Source organism: Prionailurus bengalensis, chromosome D2 (assembly GCF_016509475.1).
Source record: "Prionailurus bengalensis isolate Pbe53 chromosome D2, Fcat_Pben_1.1_paternal_pri, whole genome shotgun sequence".
NCBI classification, from domain to species: Eukaryota; Metazoa; Chordata; class Mammalia; order Carnivora; family Felidae; genus Prionailurus; species Prionailurus bengalensis.
In genome coordinates, this window is record NC_057351.1 from 71,852,049 (window position 1) to 71,869,666 (window position 17,618).

The window sequence follows — 17,618 nt, forward strand, 5'->3', positions numbered from 1 at the left end:
TATATTTTAATAGTTTTTTTAAATAGATGAAACCTCAAAATATATCTTGCCATTTGCTAGCTTCTCTAAAGTATTTTATTGGACTTGCCAACAAATAATATAATTTCTTAAATTTTTCTTTTACAGTAAAGTAGGATCTCTTCTCAAAAAGTAGAACAGTTCATTTAATGTTATGCCTTATTCTTTAGATTTTAAGAAGTGTCTATATTCTTTGGAATACATTTAACGTTTTGACTTTTAAATAAGAATTTTAAAGTATAATGTTTTAAGTATAACCCTCTTTTTACTTATATTGTGTTTTTTTTAACCAAGACATTAGAAATGTCAGAAACCCCATTGTTCACTGTAATAAGAAAGATTTTATAAATGCACCGTAATCACCATTGACTTCTTTTTCATTGTAAAATATACATAAAATAAAATTTATAATTTTAATCATTTTTAGGTATACCATTCGGTGGCATTAAGTACAATTACAGTGTTGTGCAACCCATCACCACTATCTATCACCAATTTTTTTTTATCATTCCAAACAGAATTTCTGTATCCATTAAGCAATAATTCCTCATTTCTTCCCTTTGCCGCAGTCCCTTTATTCTACTTTCTGTCTCTGAATTTGTATATTCTAAGTACCTCACATGTACAACCATACAATATCTGTCCTTTTGTGTCTGGCTTATTTCACTTAGCCTAATGTTTCCAAGGTTCAGCCATGTTGTAGTGTGCATCAGAATTTCATTTTTTACCATTGGCCTCTTGAATGTTTAATAGTGATTACAAACTTACGTACTTCTTTGAAGACATGAGAAACTTTATTACACTTGGAACATCTGGAATGTGAATACCATTTTTCCACAATATTATCCATAGTATCACAAGTGTAGGTCCAGATTAGGCATACTTTTAGTTTGCTTCTCTCTTGACCATCCTCTCCTTTTTCAGTTTCCTGAAAATATCAACTGGTTCCAGATGTCACAGCTTTCTGTTTTATATCTACTGTCTTGTCTAGTTGAAGCCAATAGCTCGGACACATTTTCTTTGAAACTGTAGGATGCTAAACTAAGCATGAGAGTTGCCTCTAAGAATGCTTATAATATCATTATACGTAATTTTATAAATAGAATTCATAGTTAAAGATATACTCAACTTGGAACAGTTAGTGAAATTAATATGTGGTCAGGGCTTCCTACTTATCCTAAATAAAAGATAATAATAAATAGATGCATTAATTATTGATGCATTTCCTACATTTTGACAACAGATTTAATTTAATCCATTTTTACCTGAGAGTTCTAGTTTATGTAATTTATGTTTTTTTGTTTTTTGTTTTTTTCACTACAAAAGGTGTGTATAAGGGACGCCTGGGTGGCTCAGTTGGTTGAGTGTCCGACCTTGGCTCAGGTCATGATCTCATGGCTCATGGGTTCTAGCCCCATGACAGGCTCTGTGCTGACAGCTCAGAGCCTGGAGCCTGTTTCAGATTTTGTGTCTCCCTCTCTCTCTGCTCCTACCCCACTCACACTCTGTCTCTCTCTCTTTCAAAAAGAAAATAAACAAAAAAAGTGTAAAAAACTAATGTGTAGTAATACAATAAATACCTAAGAAAAAGTTTTTCAATAAAACAACAATCTTACATTGGTGTAAAATTACTTTGGACTAATTAAAACCTGTGCCGTTTACATATTAACTACAGGTAAGCAAGAGAATCAAAATACAAACAATGAATCACAGCTCCCCTGGTTTACAGGCAGAAGGCTAGATTATAGTAGAGAGGATAAATGGAAACTTTAAACTACCTTTGAATTTATCACCTATATTTTTTCATTAAAATGGTGTAATTGACATCTACACTTGGTTGAATACTGACAAAATGTATCCAGTCTGTGAACTGTAGCATGGGCATAATTAAAACATAAAACGTTATTTAGTGTAGTTTGATTTTTGTAACCCCAAAATTTTTTTCTTGGTAGTCAAACAAAAATTTGGATATTTCGATTAATGCATCAAACAACTTTAATCTCAACATTACATGGTCAGTTGGTTCAACAGGTAAGAGAATTTTGTTGTCACATCTTTTACATTTGTTTGTATATGGAAGATGTTCTAACATGATCTTTTTTTTGTTAATTCAAAAAATTGAAATTAAAATATATATGTCATAATAATTGTGCTGGTTCAGGTACAAGTAATAAGTAGCATTATTAATAAAGTTTCATTATTTTAACTTTGTCCCTTATTCAATTAAATCAGATGGGTAACAAATATACACCACTTAATTTTTTAAAAAGACATTGTTATGAATTGCTATGATTTTAATTAAGATAGAGTACTTCTTTAATGATTGGGACTGTGATTTGAATTATTTGACTCACTATCATAAAGCTATAAATTTAATTATTAACCTTAATATTGATATAAGACAAATTCTGTGCATGTTGATAAGTTAATAGGTTTTTATTCCTTTCAAACTTAGAAATATACCAACACCTTTGTCAGCTTTGATGCTGAGAAAGGGTTAAAAAAAACCCTCTCCTTAATATGTCTTCTATAATAAGTTTTAGAACTTGAAAATTTTGACTTTTAAAAAATAGGACCAAGATGAAATACAAACTGTCTGTTGGATTATGAAAAAGTATGCTCACTTTTTTTTGTGTTTACATACTAAGAAATTCTATTGATTTTTATTTTCTGTATCAAAGCTATACTGTTGCACAATGTGTTGGAATCCTCTTTAAAGAAAACATGTGGATTCTGGGGTGCCTGGGTGTCCAGACAGTTGGGCATTCAGCTCTTGGGCTCTTGATCTCAGGGTCGTGAGTTCTAGCCCCATACTATGGCTCCACACTGTGCACGGAGCCTACTAAAAACAGAAAGAAAGAAAAGAAAATATATGTATTCTTAGGTCATTATGCTCTTTTAATATGTAGAATCATGGAGACATAGAATTCAAGAGTGAGATAGTCTTTGCAATTCTAGAACCTATATTACATGTGTTAAAAAAATGAGAAGTTTGGGCAAATATATACACATTTTGCTACAATGGTGTCCACCTTATAGTAAAATCTTGGGACTGTGAGCTTCATTAATTAAGAATTCATGAAAACTTGTATTACTAATTTGAAAATTACTTTGGCATAATAAACTGACTCCAGAAGTGTTCTAAAATCTGTCAACAAAAATATACAAAACCTCTACAATTAGATTAGAATGATGATTTTATCATGCAAGAAATTTCTTGTAACTTTCAGATTCCCAAAACCAAATCTCAGAAATTTTGATTTATCAGATTGGGAGATGGGTTCATGAAACCTGCTTTTTAAAACAGCAACCCAGGTGCTTTTGGAATAGGTGATGAGTTAGAAATTAATTCAGTTGCCCAGTATACTAATTCTAAATATTTTTACTGTTTGTTAAAGTAGAGGGCTTGGTAAGATTGTTGGAAATGCTTTGTTCCATTTGGTTAATTTCAGTAAATATTTATTGAGTATGCAATATGTGTTTAACTAATTGAACATTTATCTCATGTTTTAAATTATAGCCTCGTTTCAATTTATTCAAAGTAGTGATGGTTCAATTTGTGGTTAAGACAAATAAATTGATTTCTTTTCTATGTTTTAATTGGATTGAGACATGTGAAATATGTCCTGATTTGTTTTGAGAGGCTCTGTGGAGTAGTGAATAGAAAGAATTCAGTGTCTGGAGCTAACGGATACCTGAGTTCCAAAGAGAAATTTACCATTCAGTAGCTATAAAATTAAGGCAAGTGTTTTAATCTTTCTGAGGCTCAGGTTTAAATTTGAAAAAAGAGATGGAATACCTTGGGGGTAAAATTGTTATTAGAGAAGAATATAAAGTTTCTTCACCAGTGCCTAGTCCATAGCACTTACTTAATCAGTGGTATCATTAAAAAAAATAATTTTATACTGTTTCCATTACATTTATGATTAATCTTATTTCTCCTTTGTCACTCTAAATACTAAAGAAGTTTATTTTGATAATTGTTTTTATAAGTGTAGTTATAAAAATTAAGTAAATATCTATTTTTAAGTAAAAATATCCTTTTTTCCTAATATGAAAATTTACAGTTTGTTTTTATTATTTACATTTTAGCTGGAACAATATCTGGGGAGGAGACTCCTATAGTGTCCAAGACTAATATAAAGGAATACAGAGATAGTTTTTCCTATGAAAAATTTAACTTCAGAAGCAATCCTAACATTACATTCTATGTGTATGTCAGCAACTTTTCCTGGCCTATTAAAATACAGGTGAGTGTTAATAGTATTTAACATAATGACCATTGAATATTTTTTTCACAAAAACAGTGCTGCTTTTGTTCAAAGTAATGATATGGATAAGATTTTTATTTCTCGAAAAACATGAAAAATGTATGTAACCTTGATAAAAAAAGGGTACGTTGAATGTTTATAAAAATAATTCATACTTATGATATTGAATCAATCGGTGTACAAATTTTTCAGTGAAATCATATTCTACAAATGTATCAAGGGTCGCCTCGGTGGCTCAGTCGGTTAAGCGTCCGACTTCAGCTCGAGTCATGATCTAACGGATTCATGGGTTCAAGCCCTGTGTGGCGCTCTGTGCTGACAACTCAGAGCCTGGAGCCTGCTTCGGACTCTGTGTCTCCCTCTGTCTCTGCCCCTCCCCCCTCACGCTCTTGTCTCTCTCTCTCATAAATGAATAAATATTTTAAAAAATGCATCAAAACTTGAAATAATTAGATTGGGTTTTTTGATTAATTGTGTATTTCACCTGAGGGTTAGATACTCTCTTCCTACAACTCTACTTAAAATTATTTGCTGTGTTTAGAATCTCATTTTTGCTTTATTATATACTGAACATTATTTAAACTTTCATTAAAAATTTAAGGTAAGCAACTTAACAGTTCTTTAAGATCCACTGCTTCTCACTATTGGTTTCTTAATGCTATATATGTACATATTTCTTTCTATCTTTTTATCTTTCACTTTGTATATTTCAGTTTTTATTGTGTTTAGTGATAGGCTGCAAAAGGCTTTAGATTTATTGCTAGGGAAACATTTAGGAAGTTCTTTCTATCTTGAAATATTCAGGGTTTGTGCTCTTAATTTATGCTTTTATGAAAGAAAAGCCTGTATGTCGTAATGTTGGAATTTGTTCATATACTCATTCTTTTATGACTGGTTATTTGATTAGATGGAATTCAGATTATTTTTTGGAATATCTCATACATATCAAGCTCTGTGCTAGGTTATTATGTTTTAAAATCTTTTAAAATTTACATGGTGTACCTGGGTAACTCAGTTGGTTAAGTGTCCAACTCCTGATTTCAGCTCAGGTCATGATTTCATGGTGGTGAGATCGAGCCCCATGTCAGGCTCTGTGCTGGGCGTGGAACCTGCTTAAGATTCTCTCTCTCCCTCTCCTTCTGTCCCTCCCCTGTTCACATACATGCACACATCCACACATATTCTTCTCTCAAAAAAATTATAGATTATTCTTTCCCCTTTTATATTAATGACAGTTTATGATCTGTGACTGAAAATGTTTGTACGGGTTTTAGTTTTAGGTTTCAAGTTTTTATTCAAATTCTAGTTAGTTAATATACAGTATAATACTGGCTTCAGGAGTAGAATCTAGTGATTCGTCACGAGTGCCCTCCTTAATACCCATCACTCATGTAGCCCACCCACCTCCCTCCATCAACCCTCAGTTCTGTATAATTAAGAGTCTGTTTTATGGTCTGCCTCTCTCTTTTCTTCTCCCCCACCCATGTACATCTTTTCATCTATTATATTCCACATGAGTGAAATAATATGGTATTTATCTTTTCTCTGACTGACTTACTTTGCTTAGCATAATACACTCTAGCTCCATCCGTGTTGTTGCAAATAGCAAGATTTCTTTCATTTTGATGGTTGAGTAATATTCCTGTGTGTGTGTGTGTGTGTGTGTGTGTGTGTGTGTGTGTGTACATACATGCATATATACTACATCTTATTTATCCATTCATCAGTTGATGGACATTTGGGCTCTTTACATACTTTGGCTATTATTGAAAATGCTGCTATAAACATCAGAGTACATGTGTCCCTTTGAATTGGTATTTTTGTATCCTTTTGATAAATACCAGTAGTGAATTGATGTATCATAGGGCAGTTCTATTTTTAACTATTTGAGGAGCCTCCATATTGTTCTCCAGATTGGCTGCATTAGTTTGCATTCCCACCAACAGTGTAATGGGTTCCCCCTTTCTCTGCATCCTAACCAACATTTGTTGTTTCCTGTGTTGTTAATTTTAGCCATTCTGACAGGTGTGAGGAGGTTATGTCATCACGGTTTTAACTTATATATCCCTGATGATGAGTGATGTTGAACAACTTTTCATGTGTGTGTTGGCCATCTGTGTGTCTTCTTTGGAAAAATATCTACTCGTGTCTTCTGCCCATTTCTTAACTGGATTATTATTATTTTTTAATATTATTTTCTATGTGATTTGTGGGAACACAGTATTTTTAAAAGTCATATATTTATGAGAAAATTGTCTTTACTTTTAAGGCTAATTTAACATCTAAATTAAGGAAATTACTTAACTATTCAAGAAGTATTATAAATTACTACTCAGTAATGACAATTATTTGATAAACTTATTTCTTCATTGTATGGTGATTTATTTCGACACTGTTATAGTCCAAAAATGCTGGAAATATTTCCATATAGTTTTTAAAAATTTTGACATTGATGATGTTAGATATATCATTTTATTTTCTAAGATTTATACAGAAATATGAATCAGATTTCCCTTGGCCAATTGAAATTATGTTCAAAGGCAACCAAAGGGCTCATCTATTAACCTTATTAAGTAGTAATTAAAACTGATACAATTGTTACATTTTTAATTTTTTTTTATGTTCTTCATGTCTTGGTTATCTAATTATTTCATTTTTAAGCAAATTACATAGTTACTATAGAATTTTAATGAATATTTAATGACTAAATATTAACTTTTTAAATTGGATTTTCATTTGAGAACATACTAGTAATATATTCTAGGAGCCAAACCTGAATGTGTAATAAAGTTGAAATATTCTACTCTCCCTAAATAATAAAATTTAGAGTCCAGTTGTGATGGTCAAAATGAGTAGAGCTGAATTCCTACTCTATGATTAAAGTCATTGCATTAGTTCTGAGGAATATGTCATATTAAAGCATATGAGTATGTGTGTTTTTTGGGACTATAATAAACTGTAATTATTAAATATAAAATAGTAAGATTATTTTATTTAGTATATATTTGCTAATAGAATTGAAATCCACTTTTGAATCCAATCCACTTTTGAATGTTTAATCAATCTTGTTATATAGTGATAAGCTCCACTTGGTCATTTATTTTGTCATGCATCATTGTATTTGCTTTTTTAAAATTTTGTTAAGAATTTTTATACCTATATTTATGAGGGCTATTAGTCTATAGCTTTCTATTCTTGTAATGTTGTTTGACTTTGTATCATTGTACTGCTGGTCTTATAAAATGAATGGGAAATATTACTTCCTCTGTAATTTACTTAAATATCTGTGTATAATTGTTATTATTATTATTTTTTCTTAAATTTGTGGTAGAATTCAACACAATGTATTTGGACTAATACACCTTTCTTTGTGGGAAGGTTTTAACTAAAAATCCAATTTCTTTAATAGATTTAGAACTTTTCTGGTTATTTCTTTTGGAGTGAGCTCTATCGATTTGTGTCTTCCAGTTGTATTTCTCCCATTTGATTTAATTTGTAGAATTTATTGGCAAAAGATTAATAATATTCACATGTTATTTAGTGATGTCATCACTCTCATTTCTGATATTCATAATATGTTTCTCTTCTCTCTATTTTTTCCCCTTTGTCAGTATGGCTAGAGAGTTGTCACTTTCATTGATTTTTTTTTCTTAAGGGAACAGATGGTTTCATTTATTTTCTCTATTTTTTTAATTTCATTAATTTCTACTCTTTATTCCCTTTCTTTTGCTTACTTTGAGTAAATTGTTCCTCTTTTCTTGTTTCTTAAGGTGAAAACTGTATAATTTCCTTTTTTTAAGTTTATTATTTTGAGAGAGAAAGAAAAAGAGAGAGACAAGTGAGTGGGGTGGGGGGCAGAGAGAGAGAGAGAATATCAAGCAGGCTTTTTTCTGGTTGACTTCAAATTTCAGAGTGTTGGAGTCTGAAAATATGCATGGTATGATCTCAGTCTTTTTGTACTGCTCAAATAAACCTTCTGTCCCCTTTCCCCTTCTCTTTTTCTCTGAGACTCATATGATATGAATGTTATTATGCTTTATGGATTTGTTGAGTTCCCTATGTCTACTTTTGTGATCCAATGTTTTTCTTTCCCTCTTCTTTTCAGCTTATTTTCTATAATTTTACCTTCTATGATATTTATAAATTCTTCTGCTTCTGCCCTTGTGTTCATTAGAACCAATTGGTTTTGCCTCTTGGTTACATTTTTTATTTTCAGCAAGACTAGCTGTTAGGTCTTTTATCTCTGCGTAAGGGACTGCCTGATGTCTTCTATGCTTTTCTTAAGTCCAGCTAGGATCCTTATGATTGTTGTTTTAAATTCCTGATCAGGGGGCACCTGGATTTCTCAGTTGGTTGAGTGTTTGACTTCAGCTTAGGTCATGATCTCATGATTTGTTCATTCGAACCCCAAGTCAGGCTTTGCGCTGACAGTGCAAAGCCTGCTTCAGATTCTCTACCTCCCTCTGCCCCTCCTCCACTGGTGCTCTTTCTCTCTCAAAAATAAACATTTCAAAAAAATAATAAAAAAATAAATTCTTGATCAGGGATATTACTTACATCTATTATTTCAATTAGATTCCTGGCTGTGACCTTTTCTTGTTCTTTCTTTTAGGATGAATTCCTCCATCTTGGCGTTTTGTCTAGGTCTCTGTCTTCTTTGTGTCAGGAAAGCCTCATATGTTTTTTGTTTCTGAGAGTAATGACTTTATTAGGTCATATGCTTTCCAGGTCTGGTGCTTCAGGAAGTTTTTGGTGTATGCTGTGTGTGCTCTGCTGTTGTGTTTTGGCTGCTCTTTCGGTTAGGCCAGTCCTCTGCAGAGTTTCTCTTTGTCTGGAGTGGGGGATGTTTGGACCTTGGCCAGTGTGTTGAATTTTAACTAGGTGTCTATTAGTCTGCTTTTTAAAATAGGCCTGATTGTATTTCCACTAGAGCTGAACCTTTTCAGCACTGTATGGTCAGTAGACTTGGTCCACGCAGGAGGTTTTTGCGGGTCTTCTGGTGCAGGGACCCACTTCTCTTCTGGCTCTCAGGCACATTTGTCCTAGTATAGACATACCTGCAGAGCACAGCAGGGTGGAACTTGGGCTAAGCAGCTTAGGCCTCTGCTGTGGGCACTGTTCTGCTCACTAAAGTCAGTTTGTACTAATGGGCAAGGGAGAAAAATGTCGCCAGCCTGTGTGCTCGTCATTGGAAAGGGGAATTTGCATCTGCCACTGTCCAGGAAGTCCTCGGAACAATGAACAATCTCCCCTCGTGTGTCCCATGCCTCCCTTAGATTCCCACTTTCACCCTGTGTTCGGCTGTCTGCCTGCCCAGCAGTGCAATGCACCTGTGTTTACCACAGCCACACTGGCTGAGTTTCCAAACTCCAAATTCTAGGGATCTGGTGTGTTGGTGACCCACACTGTTCCTCGGGAGAAGGGTCAGACCAGGCTGGTGTCCAGGCTAACAGCCCTCAGCAGGTGTCTCTTCTCCTATGCTAAGGAATGGGGCAGTGCAGTATTGCCCAATGGCTCTTTTGTCTTCTGAGAGTTAGTGTTACCTCTCCCAAATGCACTCCAGGAAGGGAAACCATCTCTCCAGGTGTGACCCAGGGGATCCTCAGACTGCTCTGTCCCCACCAGGGCCTCTGCCCTCCTCCACAGGAGCACTGCTGTGCCTGCCAGGCTCCACACTGGCCATGGCAGTTTAGAGGGCTTCTAAAACTTCAGTCTTTGAGTTTCACTGGTTTTAAAAATTCATGATAATTAGCTCCTCTTGTTTTCCTGGTCGGTGGTTTTGGGAAAGTATTTTTCTTGTGCAGTCCCCGTACTCTGCTGTCTCTCGCCCTCTCTCCTCTCTCTGTGATCAGGGCTCCTTCTCCTTCATAGCACACACGATTCTTGTGGGCCCCAGATCACATCTTCACATCTCATACTTCCATTTTTTTTCTTAGTCCTAAGATCGATTTCTTGGGTGTTCAGAATGATTTGATATTTATCTAGCTGTGTTCAAGGGATGAAGCAAGCATAGCATCGTCCTACTACTCCTCCCTCTTGACTCCCTCTCTAGTAAGCTATAGCATGCTGTATCATTTTTCATCCTTTAATTTTAATCTATTTTTGCTTTTATATTTAAAGTGGGTATCTTTTAGACAGCATGGAGTTTATCCAATCTTAAACCATGTACATGTGACATACTTATATTTATATCTTTTGATTTAAATCTTATTATTTGTTTATTATTTTTCTTTTGGTCTTTATTCCTTGTTCTTTTTCTGCCTTTTTAAATTGAGCATTTTTTTATGATTTCATTTTATTTCTGTTGGCTTATAGCTACAGTTCCATATTGTGTTATTTTATTCATATACTGTAAAACCTTGGTTTGTGAGTATAATTCATTTCAGAAACGTGCTTGTAATCCAAAGCACTCATGTATCAAAGCAGATTTCATAACCATTGGCATAGTTATGATCATATGATGTTCGGCATCACATACTATTCATATTGCAAGACATCACTCATTTATCAAGTTGAAATTTATTAGAAATGTCTGTCTGTCTTGCGGAGCACTTGCAAAACAAGTTACTTGCAATCCAAGGTTTTACTGTACTTCTTAAATTTTTCATTGTTTACTTACAGGTAGTGTTACATCACTCAATTTTTTTAATGTATTAAACTTAAGGGGTGCCTGGGTGGCTCAGTTGTGTGAGCATCCAACTTCGGCTCAGGTCACAATCTCTCAGTTCCTGAGCTCAAGCCCTGCTTTGGGCTCACTGTGGTCACAGAGCCCATTTTGGATCCTCTGTCCTCCTCTCTTTCTGCCCCTCCCCCTTTTGTGCGTGTGTGCCCTCTCTCTCAAAAATAAACATTAAAAAAAATTAAAAAAAAACAATAAAAAATTCATCTTTCCTCTTTCCTTTTTGTAGAATCTGATTTCTATCTAGTCTCATTTTCCTACTAAGGGACTCAAGGACTTACACACTCAGTGTAGATCTGCTGGCAATGAATTATATCATTGTGTACTCTGAAAATGTCTTTATTTCACTTTTGGGGGGAGTTGAAGAATTCTAAATTGTAGCTTTTTTCTTTCTTTCCTTTCAAAATGTTCCTCCAGTGTCTTTTGGCTTGCATTGTTCTTAATGAGCAATCTGCTATTAACCTTATTCTTTGTATGTGATGGTTTTTTTTCCTCTCTCTGCATTTTTTTTTTCTCTTTTTCACTCTTTTTGGCCAATTTGATAATGGTGTACAGAAGTTTGGTTTCTTCTTTTTTCTTGTGGATGGGTTTTACTGAACGTTATATACAAATAAAATTATACTCATCACCAGATTTGGAAAACCATATTTCTCAATTGTTTTTTTCCGCTACGCCTTTCTTCTCCTTTGGGACTTGCAACTGTATGTATATCAGACTGCTTGAAATTGTTCCTTGGCTTCCTAATGCTCTGTTTCTGTTTTTTATTCATTCTTTTTTTTTTCTCTTTGTGTTTCATTTGGGATATTTTCTTTTCCTGTAATTGAAATTTATTAATCTTTTTTATAGTGTCCAATTTCATGTTAATCACATTCAGTGTATATTTCATCTCAGATATTATATTTTTTAGCTTGAGAATTCTGATAAGGTTTTTTAGAAAATATCTTCCATGCCTCTATTTAACATACTCTGTTCTTTTTCTGCCTTCTTTAATATATGGAATATGGTTATTATAACTCTTCTATAAATTATCTACAAATTCTATAATTTGTATCTCTTCTGAGTTTCTTTTCTGTTGTTTTATTTTCCTGCTCCTTATGGGTCATATTTTGATTGGATACGAAACATTCTGAATTTTACCTTTTTGGGTGGTAGGTATGTTTCTATTTTGTTAAATAAATTTTAGCTTTGTTTTGGGATGGAGCTAATTTTCTTGTAAAAAATGATCTTTACAAGGCTTACTTTTGTTTTGTTAGGTAGGAACAAAGCAGCACTTAACCTGGTGTTAATTTTTCATCACTGAGGCTCTGTTCTTTTGGGTACTGTATTTTATGATGTATGAATTATAAGGTTTTCCACTCTGACTCTCAGGACCATGAAATATTCCCAACTCTGTGTGAGTTTTGAGAATTATTTTCTCTGTTCCTTTCAGATGGATTTTTCCCCAATGTTGGATAGTTTCTTTGTCAGTAAGTAATCTTCACCTGACGACTCAAGGGGATCCTCAGAAAATCTCCATAGCACTCTAGGAAGTTCTGTCTTCTCTACTATACTTTCCTATAAACTCTAGCTACCTTGGCCTCTGCAGATTGTCAGTTTTATCTCCTCAACTCCAGAAAATTTCTGGGATACACATGTGTTCACTGTCCTTTTGATGCAGCCTCAAAATCACAATAATCTGTGACATTTAAATGCTCACCTCATTTTTTTCTTCACTCAGGAATTACTGTCCTACACTGCTTGATAGCCCATTTCTGAAAACAGGTGCTTCATGTGTTTTATCTATTTTACTTGTTGTTTTTGCAGAAGGATAAATTTATTCCCTCCATTTTGGAAGGAGGTAGATATTCTACATGTAATTATGAATAAATTATGAATAAATTATGTAAATATGAATAAATATGCTGTCCATAGGTTTGTTCACCAAATAAGTGAACCACATATATAGTAACTATATATGTTACTATAATTCTATATAGTCACTATATATATAACATATATAACTATATATATTACTATGACTATATATAGTTACTGTATATGTGGTTTTATGTTTTTGTTTGTAATGTGTTTTATTTAGTACCTTAGATTTAAGCTTCCAAGTAACTGTAGGTAAATGATAGGTTGCAGACATATGTCTGTGTATTTTAGATTTCAAAAGTACATACTACTGTGGATTCCAAGCTGCAAGTTATGAGAAAATTTACAATCCGTAGATAAAATTGTTCATAAATATTTACAAACTACACTCAATGGAAACAGTTATTTTGAAAAGTGGCTGAAATAAAAAAAGTGCAAAAAAACCCTAATTTCTATTGAAAAATATCCATATAACCATGAGATACCAAGAAATTTCTAAAAATAAATATCACTGTTTTCTTTTCACAGAATTGTATCAGTGATATTTCTAACAAGCAAACGTTGTTTTTGAGATAAATTAACACTTAACTTTTATGATCACTTTTACTTAATTTATTTTAATACTTGTATCAATAGGGTTACTGTATAGGGAGAGAACATTGTAAATATAGTTAAAAGAAAGCGCTTCAGGTTACTTTAGCCTTTCTGTCTGTAATTTAATTCTTTGCATTCTTACATGCTAAAACATAAAAGATGTATGAAGAGTTTAATATTTAATTATTTGTTGTTTGCATAACAATATCTTTTCATGTAAGCCAAACATTTCACATAGATTTTGCATGAATTAATATCAATAGTATTTTCATAATTTTATGTGGCAGTTTTTTCCATCACAATTCTTTTAAGCACTTTCAGTAGTAATGTTTGCACATATATTTGAATAGATTGAACAGATCAATTTAAAAGGTAATACTTGAATAAGGAGAAGTTTTTAATGATATGCAGGAAAGTAGAAAAATACTTCATTTAGGTTGATCCAACTTGAGTCTAATCTTGTTATTAAAGGATGAAACTTGTATGATAATAGAACTCTATATGTTATGAACTCTATAATGAACAAAATAAAAAGACATAGTAATGGTTGTTGCTTATTAAAGTAGCTTCTGTGTTTTGAGTCAGTGAAAAACTTATAAAAATTTATTTAACTTTATAAGTGAAAAACTTGTAAAGTAGTACTTACAGAAATGGCAGCTGTTGAACATTTGTATAAAATTTTGGCTACACTTTCAGGCCATTTCTAAGTTTCAATCATATATAAGACATTTTGCTAGTGAATAGAATAGAATAGAATACAATGTAGTCTCTACCCTTATGTAGTTCACAGAATATATTAATAATCATTCTTTCAGTTGTAGATATCGAAATACAGCTTTAAATTACCTTTAAAGTAAAACAAGGGACATTGTAGGCTTAGAAAACAGGGCATCCAGAGGAAATGCCTTTGGGAACTTCCAGGAACCCAATTTCACCCTCTGACTGTATTTCCCAAAACTGCATCTCTTAACATCCATTCATGATAAATACTCTCAACAAAGTAGGTTTAGAGGGAATGTTCCTCAATATAATAACGGCCATACACGAAAAGCCCATAGCTACCCTTATCCTTAATGGGAAAAATCTGAGAGCTTTCCCCCTAAGGTCAGGAACAAGACAAGGATGTTTACTTTCATCACTGTTACCCAACATAGTGTTGGATGTCCAAGCCACAGCAATCAGACAATAGAAAGAAGTAAAAGGCATCTAAATCGGCAAAGAAGAAGTAAAGCTTTCACTATTTGTAGATGACGATACTATATATAAAACTATATCCCTTGGCATCCTTTATACTGTGTTATATAAATAATTATTGAATTGACTGAGTTTCACAATGTATGTTGACTGTGTTGTATTCTATTTTAGTTGCATTTATAGCATCCAAATTTAGCTATCCCAGAGATGAAAGGGAAAAGACTCTCTTAGTATCTTTATATAGAGTCCAGGGGCATATTTTGGTTTTGTTTAGGTCATAAAATGTTCTCTGAGCCATTTGTTGTATCAGCCATTTGTCACTGATATGGATGTGAAAGATATTTATGAGTTGGAGAGTTCTAGATTATATTTCCTTCTCTGTGATTTTTACAGAGATGATATTAAAGCAGGAAAAGTTCTTAGTAAGAGTTATGTTGAAGCAAGGTTTTGAAGGATAACTAGGAGTTCAGAAAAGGGATATTACATGAGAGGGAATTCTAGATAAGAAGAATGGGTTTTCAAAGTTATGATTAAATAATTTTCATCAGGGAGCAAATTGATTTTTAATGGTTGGAAAACAGGTTGTCTGATAGCAACGTGATGGTGTTCGGTGATCAGGGTGGTGGTGTTGGGTATACAAGTGTGGTTGTTAGTACAGAGGAAATGTGGCAGAAGAATTTTCTTGGAACAAAATGATAAAGTATTTGCAGAGTTAATTATGCAATGTGCATTTTAGAAAGAAAATTCTGATGATCATCTGGCTGAAGCCTTGAACTGTGAAGAATTTTTTCTGAAAATTAAATCTAAGTTGTATTTATTATAATTTTTTTTATTTTTTTTAAATCTGACATTTAAAAAAGGAATTTTGTATATTCTGAATTGCCAGCCAAAATAATTAATAAGACTATCATCCTCAAGATCACTATTGACCTATTCCCAAAGAGGATGTTTCAACTTCAGTTTTTTGTTATTTTGCACATAATTTGGTAGATCTGTTTAAACAATCCAAAGCATTTCAAAATGCCTACCAAAGAGAGGAAATATTTTCCTAGGAGTATTTTTGAATTGAAATGTTTTTCAAAAGAGAAGAAAACCAAGAAACAAAGTCTTAACTATAGAGAACAATCTGATGGTGACCGGAGGGGAGGTCGGTGGGAGGATGAGTTAAAAAGGTGATGGGGATTAAGGAGGGCTCTTGTGATGAGCACAGGGTGTTGTATATAAGTATTGATTCACTAAATTATATACCTGAAAGTAATATGACACTGTATGTTAACTAACTGGACTTTAAATAAAAGCTTGAAAAAAGGGAAAGAAATAATAAAATGTCTGTTTTTCTTTCTTTACTTTTATTCAAGTCAATAAATATTAATTGTATGCCTAGTATGTTGAGGCACTATACTACATATTAGGAAGAAATGTATTATTGCAATCCACATTGTCAATTTGTAATTTAAAATTTATTTCTTACTGTACTGTGATCTGATTTCTACTCATATTGCTCCTTTGAAACTACTGAGGCATAGGACATAGAAAACTTATAGACCTAAAATTTCAGCTTCTTGCTTCAGTCTTTTTTTTTGATGTTTATTTATTTGTGTGTGAGAGAGAGACAGAGTGCAAGTGGGGGAGGGGTAGAGAGAGAGGGAGACACAGAATCCAAAGCAGGCTCCAGGCTCTGAGCTGTAAGCACAGGGCCCAACACAGGGCTCGAATCATAGACCATGAGATCATGGTCTGAGCCAAAGTCGAATGCTTAACCGACTGAGCCACCCAGGTATCCCTTCTTGCTCCAGTCTTAATTGACCTGTCAGCAGCATTATTTGATCCTGTTTTTAGAACACTGTCTCTTCTTTCTTTCCATGGCACTACATTCTCCTAATTTTCCTTCCCCCTTTCTCACACAATTTTATTTATTTTTTTAAGTATTTCCTTCTATCATCCCTTAGATCCCTGTGTTCCTTAGGGTGACATTTGAGATATTCTGCTCTTAGACAACAAATCTTCTGTTTTGGTTTCATTTACCATATAGTCTCAATGGTCACTTACATACAGATTATTTATATATCAGTGTTACCAGTTCAGGCATTGCATGTATGTTCCAGTATATCTCGTACATCTTATTATCCATTGCTGCTTGTCTCAGATACCCACCCCCTTTTGCTTGAACCACAGACCTGGGTTTGGATTGTTGGCCTCAATCTATTCTTTAGTGTACAGACATACAACACACACATTCAACTAATTGCATTGACAGTATTCCAATTTTTTCTTTGAAATGTCCAGTGACTCCATTAAAGGCAGTGCCTATTTCTCTTGTCCTAAATATTGTTTTCCTTCAATCATTATATTACATTGATTGTATATATCATGCTGTAACCAGTATTATATTTCTAATATGCAAATTGAATCAGTTTATACCTACTTCTAAAACCTTCAAAGGCATCTCATAACCCTATGATCACGTTCAAGCTGCTTAAAATGGCTTCTAAGCAGCTGCAAAAGTTAGTCCTGTCCATGTGTTTAGCCACATCTTACCAGACTTTCCTCTGAGTTCCACAATCTAGTAATACTATAATTCCTTCAATTCTTTGAATGTATTGTGCTTTTTCTCTCCTCTAAGCTTTAATCTGTGCTTTCTTTTGTTTTCCTTTTCAACTTGATTTTTTTTTAATATGAAATTTATTGTCAAATTGGTTTCCATACAACACCCAGTGCTCATCCCAACAGGTGCCCTCCTCGATGCCCATCACCCACTTTCCCCTCCCTCCCACCCCCCATCAACCCTCAGTTTGTTCTCAGTTTTTATCAACTTGATTTTTACTTCTCTTTCTTTCTCAGCTTGTAATATGCATTTATTTTTATCCTTCTGAGTCTGCAGTTACACTGTAGTACATCTGATTTAGGTTTAGCTCCACTGGATGGCTCTGATTCAAGTTTAAGACTGGCTTGGGTTTGTGTCTGCTCCATGCATGTTCATTCTGGTGCCCAGATGAAGAGGTAGT

The 17,618-nt window shown here is 33.6% G+C and overlaps 1 protein-coding gene across 1 annotated transcript in view; it reads left to right on the forward strand.

Annotated features, from left to right (window-relative positions):
* The window catches only part of ATRNL1 (attractin like 1), a 782,697-nt gene that overhangs the window by 295,849 nt on the left and 469,230 nt on the right, over nucleotides 1–17,618 (forward strand). The window contains exons 23-24 of the mRNA XM_043597648.1: nucleotides 1,971–2,049; nucleotides 4,111–4,268. Of these exons, the coding sequence (XP_043453583.1) occupies nucleotides 1,971–2,049; nucleotides 4,111–4,268 (237 nt within the window). The remainder of the gene's footprint in view (nucleotides 1–1,970; nucleotides 2,050–4,110; nucleotides 4,269–17,618) is intronic.